General features: G+C 44.2%; 1 gene segment (V, D, J or C); it reads right to left on the bottom strand.

Annotated features, from left to right (window-relative positions):
• Window positions 1-17,066, bottom strand: part of LOC118591330 — a 698,773-nt gene that overhangs the window by 22,042 nt on the left and 659,665 nt on the right. Inside the window, 1 exon segment of the C gene segment in view lies at window positions 12,085-12,141. Within this exon segment, the coding sequence occupies window positions 12,085-12,141 (57 nt within the window).

Raw genomic sequence — 17,066 nt, 5'->3', positions numbered from 1 at the left:
AAGACCAGCGTAGATGACCCTCAGGAACAACATCCCCTGACCTCTGGCTTCCAGATTAATGTGTGCACACGTGTATGCACAGCTGCATGCGTGAGAGACTGGGATGCTAACTCAGCAACTGAAAGATGTGACCTTGGCTATTTAGGGCATTACAGTCATTAGATGGTTTCAGTGGAAGAGAAGGGGGCCTTTCAGATTAGCTTTTCTCTCTGATTAGGATTGGGTTGGCTGCTGGGCATAGGAAGTATCTTCCATTCTGCTTCTCCGTTATGCTTGCAAACAGTGTAAACTCTGGCCTGCTTTTTCTCATCAGTACAGGGAAGGCACAGAGAGCACCCTGTTTCCTGTGAAACATGGATGAATGGAGACATTCGATAGCCCACTTACATGTCCAAAAGGCTTGACACTTGTCTCAAGAGTGAATCCAATTCAGACTCCATAGAAATACTTACTAAGATCCACCTTTAACATGGTTCCCCTTCCAAATATCAGTGTCTGGACACCTGAAGATGCCACAGTGATCTTCTCCACCACAAAAACCAAATAGTGCTTGAGCACAAAAACTTCCAGGGTTCTTTTGCTTGGCTGAGATATAATCTTATACTAAGCACATATTTTGTTAAATTCAAGAAAAATAGTAAACTCTCATGCCATTTCAAGTGGAAGGAAACCCCAGGAATCACTTAGTACACACTCCTAACTGCATAATCACAAAGTGATTACAGGTTTTTGAAGATCTCCAGAGGCCTTGGTCACTAATTCTTATGATTTTTACCTCGCAAAGGAAAAGCTCACCTTATTTCCAAATTCTTGCCTTTCTCAGCCATAGCTAAAGTCCATCAAACTTGTTCACTCTTAAGCTCACCCTCAAATGGAATTTTGCATAAAAATATAACTTAAAAATCACTAACTATCTGCTGACCATACAACCCAAGGATATTTCCAAACACTATCTCACCTCAGTTGTTGAGTCCTCTGGGGTAGACAGAGCTGGAATCATGAAGTCCATGTTACAGATGAACCAAAGCTTAGAGATCTCAGTGGACCTCATGGAGGCATGGTTATCAAAAGGATGGGCTGGGCTTGCTATTGTCTGGCTTCTAATTGAACGCCTTAATAATTATGTTGTGCACGTTCATATATTGATCCTGGCATCTTGCCTCTTAAGTATTGTTTCTGTCTTATTCCCTCTTCCAAGCTAATAAAAAGTCTTCCCCTTCCCCCAAAAATAAATAAAATGAAACCCCTTCTAGCCTGACTCCTTTTCAAAGCACACTGTCTTTTAAATTCTCATACACGTTCTGTGGGCCAGACGATAAGGGTTACCAATATTTCAGTTACAATAATTGGGAAAAATGAGAGCCAGAGGAGGTAAATCAGGATGGTAGTTACAGAGGTTACAGCTGGTTCCAGACAGCAATATATCGAACCTTAGGAAATGTGGGTCCTTGCCCTGCCATTGTGAAAGTGTTTGAATCACATAACCACTCCTAACAGACAGAATCACCTTTGCTGCCTTTCTCTGCTTCTTGGAACTGTGAGATAGGCTTATTTTTAGAAAATCTGATCCCAGGATACATCAAGATATCCTTTATCTGCACTGAATTCATCTATCCATTTACCCCACACTTACATAAGAGAAATACTGAACATTTTAAAGCTAAGCTTAATACAGATTAATTTGGGTCAAACTACCATACTTCATTTAAAAATTGATGACCAGGCTTCTCCTTCAAGTTTGGGAACAGAGCTGTGGTTCAGGTCCAAACACTCACCCGGCTTGACTACCACCCTGGTTCCTTTTCCAAACGTTAGCTTGTTCCCTGCACTGTAGTCACACAGTGATCTGAGGCCCATCAAATACATAGGGACCAAGGAAATCACACTCAGCAGATATTTCGCAAAGGACATTCCCTATGCTTGAATGTCCTTGATGGAGGGCTTTCAATGTTTAGGGTAAACCTGTCCTCTCCACCATATGCACCTTATATAGAGATGAAACGGCTTTAAGTGTGCACACATTTAAATCTGACCTGTTTACATATTTGATTATTTCTCAGCTTTGGTCATTCAGACCTTGATACTCAAGGGTGACAGGTCTGAATCATAGCCTCATCCAGGAGCCTTTTTGATTATGTTTAACACATGAAGGAACCAGGAATGCCGGACCATTCAGAGTCAGGCTGTTATTCATCTAGAATGGAAATGCTGAATATGTTGGACAATGCACTTCCTAACTAAGTGTCTCCATATCATTTGGTGCCCAAAGAAGAGGGAGGCTTTAGTCCTGGGTCTACTGTGCACTGTGACTCAGCTTTACTTCCTTTCCTTAAAGTTGGGATCCATAGAAGGTGGTAAGCGAGCATCTTGGGGAATGTACAGACTCTATCACTCAGAGGTCATTTTCCACAAACAGTCGTCAATGGGGCCTCTCACAGGGAGACAGGCAAGAATCATAGGACCCAGGAAAAGCCAATCTTGTAAAACTGTTCTCCAGTTTGGCTCGCCTGTTCTGCTTGTGGGCTTCAGCCTTTTTCAAATGTTGGTCATGGTCATGGTGCAGGGCAGCCGTTTGGGGATACCTCAGACCCTTCCAATACCACTGCTCTCTTATTCTCCCGTGGTAGGAACCACTTCTCTCATGGGCTCCTAACAGGGACTTTAGGCTGTCTTGGCCCTCCTCTCTGCTTTATCACACCAGGCTGCCTGGGAGGTGGTGATGGAAAGAAATACCCCTTTTTCCTTGGTTTTTTTGAGAATAATGGAATTCATATGTCCCCATTTTAAATTTCTCCACAATAATGTGACCCTGGAGTAGAAAGGAGCCCACTCACCAGGCAGGACAGTCAGCTGAGTTCCCGTTCCGAAGTACAGCTTCCCTAAGGATGAACCTCTGTCTACACAGTGCTAGCCCCCTTTACACAAACCTGCTCCTAGTGATCCCCATCCTCTCTACCTAGCTTCCATCCCTTCTAAGCAACCCCAAGTCTTTTTTTTTTCCCCCTGAGCCGCCAGCAGCCTGAGGTAGACAGTCAGTCTCGGAGGCTGCATCTTAAGGGACAAATGATCTGTGGTAACAATAATCTTTCTGCCTTCAGAGTCCTCTCCTATCAGAAAGCAATTACACAGCCTTTTGAGAGTTTTTAAATTGGAAGGACCTTCGCCCCCTGGTCCTATTTCCCAGTCGAAAAGGCTGCTCAGTTCCTAGGACTGACATTATGCTTGGATCCTATTCCAAAGCTGAACTTGTGGAAACTTTGACAGATCAGATCTGTCCTCTGCAAAATCACCCCACTTCCCTCATTCAGCCTCTGGTCCTCCTCCGAGGCACTCTCTCTCTTTCCTTTTCATCTCTAGTACCTCTTCTTTCCCCACTTAGTGCACTGAGAAATCATACTTCATTATCTTTTAAGTGTAAAAATCTCTGTGGGCTTCAGTTTGTGAACAATTTGATGGCCCATTTCTTGGCTATCAAACTAATAAAAATAGAAGAAAGAGGTTTAGCTCACCCTTTTTTCTTCTATGCTAGAGTCATAGGGGTCTTAGCATTTAGAATTGACAGATGTCAGAGCTGATCAAGCCCAACATCTAAAATGTCACAGAAATCCCTTTCACAAGGTCTTGTGCATTGGCTCTGAGGACCCAGAGTGAAGATCCTTTGCAGGGATAGCTCCAGACTTCACAGAGTAGCCTGCCTGCCCACAGTGGCTCCACCTATTCAGAAGCTTCTGTGGAAAGCTGGGACATGTTTTCATCTACTGCTTTTGATGTTGCCTTTGGTATTAACCCAATGTCCCTCATCTCCATAACAGTTCTTCAAATACTGGAAAAAGCCGTCTTCTAAGATTCTTAGTGTGGCCTTTTTGTTTCTACCTGACTTTTTGAGGACTTCGTCCTTGACAAATACATTACTGTAGAGGCTTCCCTAAGAAGGAAGTTTGTCTGCCAAGGAAGAAGGGGTGAGGAAGGAAAGAGAGGCAGAAAAGCAAGGGTTCTAACCCAGAGGGAGAATGCACTTGGAATTTATTTATCGGTCATTAACCTTACTTTCCAAGTAAAATTGCTCAACGCATGTATCAGCCATTTTGTTTCAAAGCATTCTGGATTTTCCCTGTCACTTACTGTTCTTACAGCCATTGCTATTCCTGCCCCAACACGAGCTTGTAGTTATCAGAACCACAGGCTACTTCATCCTGCACAAACCTCAGCAAGACCCTGGTTATGAGAGTTAGCTGTGGGGACACGCAGGCCTGCCCGCTGGTCTAGCTTGGCCCTCTATTTCCTCTGTACCATTTGGTAACTATCTCAACTCTACCCTTGAAAGTGGGGTAATGTCTGCCCCAGAGGGCCCTCAAGGGGGTGAAATGAGGTGGGAGGGGCATTTACCCAGGGTTTTGTATATAGCAAAGGTTCAGTAAATGTTAGCTATGGGATCTTTTATGAGTGCATATAATATGCCATATCTGCTTTATGAAATCCTAGGTACTCAGAGGTACTTTAAATTATATCCAATTTTTAATTAGTAAAAATAATAGTTTTCCTTACACTGGGAATTTTCCTTATGAAGGAGGTAAAAAATACACTTGTCTGTTTCAGAATGTTTTCAGAGTGGAATCATGGGATTTGTTTACTATATTTTATACCTGTTCAATAGATGTAGAGACAAGGAGCCCTAAAATAAAACACTGGGTGAGGACCAAAAATAAAAAGAATTCAGAGCAAATATAGACCCAGAGGAGGAATTTACTATCATCGGTGGGTAACTATAACTTACTTGGTTTTACACTGAGTTTGGTGCCAGATCCGAAGTAAAATGCATTGAAATTATACACACAATGTTTAGCACCATTACAAAAAGTCCTCTTCTTCACAGAGAGGCTCGTTATGAAAATGTGACTAAGCAGGTTATGTGGAGACCAAACGAAGCCCACCAGTTCTTGGCGGTTCTATAGAGAAGTCAAGAGCAGTGAGGAATGAGCAGAGAAGACACATTCATTATCAGAGACAGGCAAGATAAGGGCATCTGATTTTCTCCAGTGTTTATCGATTTCTGTTCTCTACTTCTCTGCTTGGGTGCTTTCTTATGTCCTCTGTGCTCTACGCACACACTATTTGAAACAAGGATGCTGTGAGTAAATGCTCTTTACTCCTTGCCTTCCTAATTATGAGCGAAAATTCCCCTCAGGTTGACTTGACTGTGAGGAAAATCCTTATTCTGCCTCTAGTTCCAGGGCTAGCTGACACCTCTCTTTTAACCCCAGATCCAGATCTGGATTGTTCTTGGCAATTGGCCCTGAGCTTCTCTTCGGGACATCCTGAGCCATGCAAGCTAGCTGGGCGGATTCTGCAGTTGTGGCCTAACAAGACCACACGATCCTGTCTGATAGAATACATACTTTATACAACCAACTGTGTCCTGACATCCACACTGATGGTCCCCTTCTACCTCCACAGAAAAACTCTACCTTTCAGTTTATTTTTGCTTTCTACTTGCAGATTTCCTTCAGGAAAAAAGAAACAAAGAATAAAGAGGCTGCAGTGTTGACTGTCGTTTGCAAGTCTAGATGAAATGTTATTTATGGGCAAAATATTGTGCTGACAATTTCAAGAGAAAGGAAACCTCGGTGCCAACAGTTGCACACCCACGCTGTTTGAATTTAAACAGATCTCAACAAACGAACACAGTTATGAGAAATAGAGTTGAGGTGACTTCAGTCTAAGCCAAGTAATTATAATACTTAACGCAGCTTTGAAGGGCAAGGGGCTTACTTGCTCTGACTTGTAAAAGTGATAAGCACTCTGTTATAGGAATGCTTTGCTGGTAGGGCACCTGAGAACTATAGAAAACGGAGCTTAATTTAAATACCTTAAACAGGCACCGCTGTGTTTAAGAACTTGAGTAGCACAAGCTGGAATTCTAAGCTAGACATGTAGCTACCTAGCTTGGTGAAGCTGTTAAGACTCGGATGGTTCGGGGGAAAGCCATCTTGTGGCATCTGGTTTGGTTCTCCTGGAAATACAGTGAGAGTTGGAGCTCCCCTTGTTGTCTGTAGGCATGGGTCAACAGGTTTCCTGGGACTGCCTGGCTTCTTTCTGCTCACTCACCTCTGTGGAATCCTGGTCAAGCTCTCTTTCTCTACACGGTCTTTGATGACCGACTCTCTTCTATTTTACCCTTCCCAGTATGCGCTGCTGGTAGCTCTTTCTCTTTCTCTCAAGATAATTTATACACAGTTGTTTCCTAATCAGTTGGTGTCAATAGGAATTCACTGTAGTGGCCTACCAGGTATAACTGTCAGGTGGGTTCCAGATCCAAAGGCCAGTTGCCAGTTTCCACCAGAAGATGCACTGTGATTTGCCCAAACACAAAAACCTCAGCAGAGTGGGTAGAGTACAGTGTGGAGTTGGAAGTTCCTTCCAAAGAAGGCCTGCATCCTTCAATCTAGGCTCAGCTTGGAGTAACCAAATCACTTATCTACAGACTCTAAATGAGTCCTTTTTTGTCTTTCTAATTATTAACTAGAAATTCCATAGGAATTAGATTTCTTTAGGGGAAACTTTGATTCCCCCCCCCCTTTTTAACCACAGTTCTGAGCATCAAATAAATGTGTTTCTAAACTCTATACAGTAAATGCTCTTTGATTTTAGATGTCAAACCAGCATGCAGATTTTCCTATTTAAATAAGCTCACAGTTAGAACAGAGAAAAATCTCCCCTGTGGGCACCAGTAAGACATGCTTCCAGAAAATTACCCTAATTCAGACATCCTCAGCCTGGGCTTGTAGAACCTGAATGCGGTGGCCATGGAGCTGGCATCAAGTCAGTTTTCATATTGAAATACATTTTGTTAAGATCAAATTACAAGAAAATTGCTACTCTTTCATTTCCATTTTAGGCATTTTATTTCTCATTCCCATATCCGTGTTAATTTTTATCTGCTGATGGCCTTTAAAACTTTAACAAAAGTCCCTTTTAATATTTCCTAAGGTAGTAAGAATAGTATAGAAGGACTATACCCAGGAGAGAACCAAGGGGACCCATGTCTAGCAGAGGGTTCTGTGAGGCCATCATGACATTAGCGCTGGTTCCTGCTGGATCCCTGGCATTAGCATGAACTTGACATAGGGTAGGTACACAAGACCGTCTGTTAGATGAATCCTGTGGATTTCTCCGAATTCAAGCCCCAGACTTAAGGTCCAGACCCAGCTCAGCCAGAGCATGGCTGAACCATGATGTGCCTCCCTGGCTCTATTTTCTTATAAATGGTGACAGTCCAAAAGGATGATTTCAGAGTCTCTGTTCAGTAAGTCTATGTCATATGGACTTTTGGCCCAATGTTCCAGACACAGAAAGTGTCCTTTCAGTGCTCACGAACACATTCTATTTCCATGTAACTTTTCAGACTTTGACAGAGACTCAACCCTTCCTATGGTCAGTGATAATTATTTACCAAAGACCCATTCTAAACATGGATGTAACCTCGAAGTGAAGAGCACCTCAGAGAGCTCATTAAGGAATTAGAAATCTTGTCACTGATTACTGCACAAATCCAGGGCTAAGATCCCAGCCAAAGCCCAAGGCAACCAGTCATGTATCCTTAGTCCCAATACATATATTCTGGGAGCAATTCCCAGAGACATTCCTCCATGGCTCATTTTGCACCAAGCTGCCAGATCCTAACCAAGGGGACTTCCGGCCTCCCTCTGACACTCATCTTCCCCCATAGACATTCTTTATATAGTGTATAACTGAGTCTAATCAGTAGACATTCTTTATATAGTGTATAACTGAGTCCAATCAGCCCTTAATCCGTAGACGTTGCTTAATCCCAGGATATAATTTTATACTTACTGGGCTTGACAGATAACTTGGTTCCCTGTCCAAAGATAAGCTTTCCCTGGTTATAATTCACACTGTGTTACACACCCTGTCAAAAACACGTCCAATCTGCCTGAACACATTTCTAATCCTCCACCCCCAAATCCGCAGCCAGTTGCTCCCACACCACAGCATGAATCATGGCAACATTTCTTACTGTATGTAGCTTCTTATGAGGGAGAATAGGAGTACTCACACACAGGAGTCTGATAGACGATGTTTCTATTCAATGCCAAAAATGGTGCCTCATTTTGCTTAATGGCTCTGGATATTGTTTGGGGTAAATGGCTTCCATTCCAATGTGTTTCTCAAAGGGTCACTTGGAAATGACACACAAAGGTTTAGATGAAGGGATGCCAAGGCTCCATGCACTTGGGCTTACCTGGGGTGACCACAACCTGGGTTCCTGTTGCAAACTACAATTTCCCCACACTGGTAGTTGTCACACTGTGACAAACACTTCTACAAAATGGCTTCCCCAGAGAAGACAGCTGCTAAATGAAGATAAACTGCTTGTGGGGGAAACAATCTTGCTACAAAATGAGGGAACTGCAATGATGTGAGATACAAGCATTCTCCTCTTCTCTTTTAATTTCTCTTCTTTCAAGACATTGGGGATGATGTGTGCCAAGAGGCATGCTTTCTGAGTAGGGCAGCCAGAGAGAGGCATCATGGGGTTAATAAAGCCTGCACTCCGTCCAGACTCTGAGATGATGGAAACCCTCGCTTCTGAGAGCTTATCTGATCCCAAACCCCTTCCTTGGTACCTCTGGAGGGCAGCCACAGCGGGTCAGGTCTCAACCCTTGGAAAGAGCCTGTGGTTTGGATTCTGGAGTCCAGTGGAAAACCTGGGTCCGTGACTGTTCTGTCCTTGTTGGAACAATGCCAACCACTGAACTCTCCTTGTCTCAGTTTTTAAATCTACCAAGTTGGGCTAACTATGCTGGAGTGTACTGCCTCCCGCGCAAGACTCTGCCCCGAGACGGTTAATTTCCTGGAAGTCTGGCAGCGTGGACCGACCCCAGGGCTGGGTTCTTGGTGAAGTCCTTGTGCTAGTTTTCCCTCTTCCCCCACCTTGCCTCCTCCATGGACAAAGAAGGTGATGAGATATTGGGCCTTAGTCTGTCCGCCCATGTATGTACCTTTGATTCAAGGAGGCCCCTGCCCCTGGAAAATAAATAGATTGTCCTTTTGGAGATAATCTTACTCAGCGCATAATTCAAATTATTTGCCACTTACTTGGCTTCACAAGCAGCCTTGTCCCTGCCCCAAAGACAGAGGGGACACTTTGTCCTTCTGCACAGTGCTTGTCTCAGCATCAAAAACCAGCTCAGGTTTCTCACCCACAAAGCACCCCAGAGAAGGAACCTCTAATGCAATTCCTCCAGTGTTAGCCTGAATCCCCCCACCTCCAATAAGCAAGCTCCTACTCTGTCCTCATGGGCTTGTCCTGCAGCCCCTCCTGAGATCACAGTGGACCTCTGGCCCCAGGTCCCTGCAGCTTGCCCCCATGCCAGCACTGTGTTCACTGTGTCTTCTCACTTAGGGGTACTTACAGGGAAACACAGACAATCTGGTGCCGAGACCGAAGGTCAGTCCCTGGTTGTAGTTATTTCCACAGTGTTTCTGTGCTCAGCAAAAAGTCACTAGAGCTTCCTCTCTGCACCCTCCCCTACCCCAGGGCATCTCAAAACCACAAAGGACTCAGGACCCAGAACCTGTAGTTCTGGCTTTAGAATAAAAAGCCATCCCATTTGTCTGTTGAGTCTTGAGAACAGAGGGAGTTTGGGAACCAAGCAGGTAACGGTTCTAAAACCTAGCCCAGGAAGCCATGGATGTGTCCCGAAGGCTGGAGCTCTGCATTAATCAGTCTTGTGTTTTCAGAGAGGGGCTCTAGAGGCTGCAGAAAGCTTGACGAGGTTCTCTCATTCCTCCAAATGCCTGCAGGCAGGGCTGCTCTTCACTCACCCCTGATAGGAGGTGTCTATCTCCTTTCAAAAATCCTCCAGAGAAAGCTCTCTGGCAATGACTCCTGACAGCTCATTTTCACTGTTCAAAAACCTATTAAGAAGGCTTTTTTTTTTTTTAACCACTAATGTTACTTCCTTCTTGCTGTATCAGCTGCATCTTATGCTCGGTGTCCTGGCCAGGCTGGAGAGCAAAGCCCCTCAGTCCTTTCTCCCATGTAGAAATGGACTGTGCCCACCTGGCCCTCACCAGCTTTCCCCTGAAATAAACGGTCTTCATTCACGTCTGTGGACTTTGCTGAGCCTCCATCTCCAGGCTTGAGAGCTTTGTCAGGGACAAAAGAGTTTCAGGAACCAAATTTCTAATGAGCATCACCACCCAGGAGAGCAGGACAATTTGGAACAGGCTACCCTTCCTCTAAAGCCTCCCCTGTTTTATGTCATGTGGAAGCCCCTTTTGGGAAAGAGGCTCTAGGTATCTTGGAGGAAGTTGTGCTGGGGGTCAGGTTGGTGGGTAGCCCTGAGAGCCTGGGGATGCAGCTCTGCAGAAACCTCGCTCCTGCCTCTGATGCAATGGTTTTTTATTTTCACTTTCAAATCCCAGGTGAAGAGTTTCGTAGAACAGGCTGACACTCTCCACACCTCCTTCTATTCCATCTCTGCTCCCGATGCGTGACAGAGCCTTGACAGAAGAGCCCAAAGGGTGAAGCCAATGCTCTAGCATGCATCAGAGGTGACGTTTGTCACTATTATTAATGGCTGAGGCTTAATGATTGCTCCCTGTGTTCTGGGCACTACGCTAAATATGTGAGCTGTATTATTTCATTTGATCTTCACAATAATTCATCCAGGTAGATGCATTTTTATCTTCATATTATGGATGGAAAAGCTGAAGCTCAGAGAGATTAGGTAACTCACCCCAGATTACTCAGCCAGTTAAGGAGTGGAACACGGATTTGAACTCAGATTTTTTTTTTTTAATCTCCAAAGCTCATGCTATATTGCCCAGTCCATCATTGCTTTAGCTTAAAATGTCTTGAGGGGACATAGGACATTTCATGGGAGTCTTAGAATTGGACTCAGTGCTGAACCTCATGTTCCATGGAAGATATATATTTTCCTTAATGCAGATGTATAGAGTCCTCCTGGTTTTTTCCAGTTGTTTAAACTGTAGCAGTGGGTCAGAATTAAATGTAGGAAAGTACTCTCTGGCAGCAAGGGTTGCTAGATTTTGGAACTGATTAGCCAGAGAAACCTGAGGATTTTTTCTGCTCTTGACCATTAGACAGAACCCAAGTGCATCCCACAGACCCAGGGAGCCTGCCAGGAAGTCTAGTCAAAAGTGGTGGGGTACTGGATTCCTAGAGCTCCCTCCTCATGTCCTCATTGGCTTAAATATTGTTTATATCTTCATTCCCTAACCCCCACCCTACTCCTACCTCATTTTAAAGCAGGGAAGAGAAACAGCTCTTTTTTTTTGGCCCAAGGAAAGAACATTAATAAGAGCCCAAGCAGATGCATAAGATTAAAGTATTTTTCAAACTAATGATTTGATTGATTTCCCCTAAAGGCCCAGGCTAAGAAGAAGGCAACTTACTCGGCTTCACCGTGAGCGTGGTCCCATCCCCAAAGGTTAATTTGGCTGCATTGGTGTTACACACTGCTCAGTGCTTTTGCAATAACCTTGACTAGAGCTTCTAAGAAGGCAGGTGGAGGTGGGGGAGGCAAGCAGGAAAACAAAACCTGAAATGACCGCCCATGGCCAAAACAATCTCCGTGTAATTAGGTTAGAGCGTGGGAGGAATACTGATCACCAGCCCCTTCCCTGCTCCACTCTATCTGCCATCATTTTCCTTGAGAGAAGGAGTCTTGGAGAGAACTCCTCCTGGGAAATTCAGAGTGGCTACTGCCTGTCTCTTGGGGCTGAGTCTGGCCACTCCCACAGGCAGGCCTTTTGTCCATTTCCATCCAGTTCTTGCCTCCCCCGCCCCCTTACTCCCCCTGCACCCCCCCAACCCCCCCAGTTCACATATTTTCTCAGGGAGAGACTACATGGATATTAAAAGCCCCGGTACAATGCCTCAGGGAACATGCACATTAATAACCTTGTTTTCCAACTGGTATCCCAAACCACACAACACAAACCAAGCAACGAAAACACCACCTGTGTTTTGACAGCCTCTGCATGATGGAGGGTGGGTTTCTTTCAGAAAATAATTAGCTAGCAAGAGGGACTTACTTGGGATGAGGGAGAGTTTGGTGCCTTTCCCAAAAGTGAGCTGGTTACTCCCAGTGCCTTGTAGACACAGTATTTCCTTTCTTTGCAAAAACTCCACAGAGGCTGAGAGAATCAAACTCCACAGCATAGGAGGAGCACAGGGAATGGATATCGAGGGAAAAGGCCATGGTAAATATCATCTTTATCCTTACTTGGAATTGTTGACATTAAGAACATTTTATGTATTCTTAGGAAAACTAAAATTTGTTACTAACTAGAAATTAAATAGAAATCCACAATGTATTTAAAAATCACGCCTTGACCCCCGGTAATCCTTTCTGTATTTCTCTAGGTTAAGGGGTCTCAGGTTCTCTGTCCAAGTCTTTGAACTCCTGGGGCCAGGGGAGGGAACTCTTCTGGAATATGTGGTCAGGGGAAGCTAGGGGTGTGAGACAGTGCAGAGTAGGGTCCTGGTCAGTGCTTGCCCATGGGGCTCTGGATGGAGTTTGATTTATATAGTATGATTGCTGCATCTTCCTGCTTAACCCTAGTGACTTAACTCCTAACAGACTCAACCTCTCCCTCATGGTTGTTATACATACCCCTGAACTACATCCCCAATCCCTAACAGATCTTAGTGGGGGTGGGCAATTGCATTCCTAAGAGCACTGGAGAATCACTGGAGGTCAGAGCCATTGCTGATTAAGGTTAGAGCTGGCTTAAGCACTTTCCAACATAGAAAGTCTTGCTTCCTTTCCTAAGACAAGCTCCCCACTTCCTGGATTCCCACAGTGACCATCTTCCTACTCACCCCCCAGCCCCAGTGCCTGGCCCAGTGTTTTTCTTGGGCCTTTCTTCTTGTTAATCATTTTTTCCTGGTAGAATCATCCAGTAATCTCTCCCATTTAACCATAGCTTTTATTTTCCTTCAGAGTCCTTATCTCTAGCCCTTATAAATGACAATATAATAAAAACATGTCTGGCTTTGCCTGTCTACCCTGACTATAGAGTTTCCATAGATGGAGCTGTGACCCAGCAAGGCGTTTCTGAGCTCCCTGAGAACGGCCAGCCCATTGTTAGCCTGGGAAAAATATACCAAAGGAAATTCCTGGTCTTGGTCTTCTGATGAGCACTTTGCTGTGTCTGAATATATCACAGACATAAAAAGGAGTGGCCATGTCTCCGAAAAGAAGGAAACGACTGGGGAAGTGGTATGGAGTGAAAAGACTCCATGTGGGGTGTCACGCTTGGCCAGCAGTCCATCTCTGTTGTCTCCAGCATCAGAGTAGCTCTCAAGGAAGCTGTGTCCTGCCCATCCCTGGAACAAGGGACGTGAGGAAGCGTGGAGACAGAGCCAGGAGGATATCAGCAAAGCCAAACACAGAAAGTAGACCTTTTCTAAAGGATCGGGGAGAGATTGTAGGAGTCTCTAAAAAACAAGACAAAACAGTGATTATTTTTAGTTGGAGCCAAAAGTCACACTGAGTGCACAGTCAGCTGGGACAAGTTGGGGGGTAGGGTGGAGTGGGGTGGGGAGACTTGAAAATGAGTTCTAGACAAAGTTTCTTGATTTTCCTTTCCTCCTCACACTAGGTCAACAATGAAAAAGATCTTGGCATTAGGTGGGAGACTGGGAGCAATTTCTTCTGCGGTAGAGGTAGAGGATGTGGTGTTTGGCTGAGCTGTGGAGTGCCCTGGACCTGAGGGCTGGCCCCATGTCTCAGAGTGTAAGAAATGTTCCCACACAACACTCAACACACCTTCAGCTCAGTGGAGAGATTGTCAGAACATTAGAAAATGGAACGGTACTTACTAGGGAGAACATGAAGACGCGTCCCTTTTCCGAAGATGATTTTGTAAGTGTTTGAGTCACACTGTGATTGGGACCACACCGAAAACATCTAGTGACGGTTTTGGGGAAAGATACATATCCACTGATGGATATTTCACCTTTGTAGGACTTAACAGATTGCACATCGCCTCTTCTGTTGTAATAAACAGTCCTTGTTATCTATTTGGCCATCACTCTCTGGGTCTCCGAGTGATTTTGCCTGAGTTCTATGCTGCTTGCTGACCTCATTTGACACCAAGAGTAAATTACAAAAGCAGCAACTCAACAAACTCCTTTAGGCTATCAAACACAATTCTGTTATTGCAGGCAAAGGATATCTGGCAGGCAGCCACCAAGCTAGACACCTTCTCTCCAGAACCTAAACAAGGATGTGGACAGGAAGGGGCAGCTTGGGTCTCACAGCTGGAGGTCTGCCTGAAAGGAACCGCCTTGTAGATCTCTCACCTCACATTCAGCACTGAGATGTAAGCTTGGGAACAAGCCACAGCACCAAACTCTGAAGACACTCTCCTTGAGTCAAGCAAGTATCTGTTGTACCCAGTATAGCCTTCCCTAGCTGGGGACCCTGGAGACTACTCATTTTGGCTCAGAGGGGTTCCTGGTTTGGGGGAAAATGTATGTAGTAGCCCATGGGTATTCTCTCACTTCCAGGAGATGCTCATCAACTCTGAAAAGACCCTTGCTTGACACTCAAAGAACAAGTTTCATTGTTTCCTCCACATCCACCTGGCCCCACAGATGCACCTCATTACAGTCATTGAAAGAGATTGACATGGGATAGTTAAACTATCAGCTCTGGAACAAAATTAGGGAGCCAGCAACCCACTTCTCTGTCTCTCAGCATTTCCCCCAGCAAAGCACTAGGAGATAGACTACCTAGTTAAAATCTCCTTGGTTGCTTGCTCTAGAGTCACAGTCATAACCTGTTGTAGGCTTTTAATAACATGGCTAGTCAGTTTGATAACACCTGCCTGTTAATATTTATTGTCTGACATTTGTGTGGGTCTTAGCTCCTAAAATAGCAACGTGGAGAAAATTGACACCCTAGGAGCACCCCTAGGAATGCCAGGCTCCTGAATGCCATTCTTTGTCCCCCCTCCAATGAGATACACTTATACATTCTTATCCTACTTCTTCCATGATGAATTTCTTTTCAGTATTTACAAGACCACCTTGGACAATCAGTTCCTCTCTGGATTGCTATTTCACTCCATTTGAACAGTGAGGCTGTGTTTTTAGTGGAATTTGATATGGATGATGAGACCTGATGTGGACATTTACCAAAACAGGACAGTGCATGGATCTCCTGTTAGACTTTTGAAGAATAAATATGTGCTAGATACAAGAGAAGAGGTGTGTAATAAATGTTATTAGCATTGAAAATGAGATAGATGCTCATTTTTAATACAAGACAAGTTCTGTAGGCAAAATCATAATAAACACACAAATCATTGCAGAACACAGTTTTGGAAATACTGAGGCTGTAAATAACTCATGGCTTCAGTATCTGCCTGGAAAAAGAGAGCTGAGCTACTATATTAAAGGCAATTTGGGATGGCCTCATTTTCCGACTATTTATTATTATTGCTGTATTCTCAACCATCATGAATGTTTCATGTGTTAAAATGAACATTCACTTTAAGCAGAACATTTGTTTTCATAATAAATTACATCTCTGCTATAGTCACAGGATTTACTTGTTTGGCCAAATATAAGCAGAACATGGACACTTACTAGGCTTCACCACCAGCTGTGTCCCATCTCCAAAGAAGAGTCTGTTGTTGTTATTCCCACAGCATTTCCTGCCTTTACTGAAACCCTTGGCAAGACCCAGCCAAACACTAGCATCACAGAGAGCGGGCAGTTAGATTGGCTATGCTTTTTTGGGTTTTCTTCTTTGTTTTTGGAAATTGTCTTTTATCACAGGAAGAAAAAGTGTGGTTCTGCTACATAAAGTGAACAATTTCTTCTTTAACAAGACCAAACTTACAAGCTCTTAAGATTCTCTCACCCCAGCATTTCTAAGCTGAAATCTACCCAAGCTGAATCCAACAATTCATTAACAGTTCTTTCTCCTGTGTGGGCTCAGTCTCAGATACGCAGGTATATTTTGGAAGAAAAATTAAGATATAGCCTAAGGAAGCAAGTGCCTGGACAAGGTGATTTGTAGAAACAAATAGAAATGGTGTATTCCTGTATCCACAAGGATGTTCAGCAGCCACAGAACCATCTGGACTCACCTCTAAATTTGACCTAGGCTCCATAGTCCTGTCCCTACTTATTGGTCAACTTATTTTGGAACCTTCTCAGTGTACAATAATGCTTAAGTAATTGTCTTGATATTTCCTGAAGAAATTCCATCATGGGCTGCTATATGGTTTCAGCCAGAAAGGGTTGGGAGTAAAAGTCCGTGATCTCTCACAGCCTTAGGAACAAATGGAAGAAGTGAACCTTTTCCATTATAAAAAAGTTTGTATAAGAAAGGATAAGGGTGCCAAGGGCCCACTTATTTCCAACTTGTACTTTGGCTGGTCTTTAATATGCATGAAGTCATTGTATTAAGGAGAGAAGGCGAGCAGTCCAGGCAGGGCCAGCGGGGGCACTGTCTTTCTGGGCTAAAAGTAGGGATTCACTGCTAGCATCTCAAGTTTGGTGAGAGGGTGACTTTATCTCCCCCCTGCCCCAACCCAACTGTGATGTTGATTCATCAGGTTTGAAGAAGGTTCAGAATGGATTTTATTTTCCCCTATCTAGTCAGGGAGAAACAGGTGTCCAGAATAAAGAGGAAGGACTTCTCCCAGGCAAAGTGGAAAGGGAGCAAAGGCAGGGAACATCAGCCGGAGGGTCACAGTTCAGAGATGGAGTTAACCTACTCCAGCCTTTCTTTCCCCTCCCCTCCTCTCCCAGTAATCTCATCAAGGATGACTCTAGAGTCTCTATGGGGAAAAAAAAGATACAGCTTAAGGGAGCTGATACAGAATTCTATAAACAAACCCACAGAGAGGTTGCTCTGCACGGGTTGTTAACTGAATAGTGGCTAGAAAGCGTAACTCAGAAACAGACACTCGGCAGACACTTGCCCACAACAGATTTTACCCCTTTCCTAGGATTTATCTTAAAATTAGCACAATTTCCTCTTTCCTGGCTGAAG

Source organism: Onychomys torridus, chromosome 9, assembly GCF_903995425.1.
Source record: "Onychomys torridus chromosome 9, mOncTor1.1, whole genome shotgun sequence".
In the NCBI taxonomy this organism is placed as follows: domain Eukaryota; kingdom Metazoa; phylum Chordata; class Mammalia; order Rodentia; family Cricetidae; genus Onychomys; species Onychomys torridus.
This window is presented reverse-complemented; position numbering and strand designations above follow the sequence as displayed.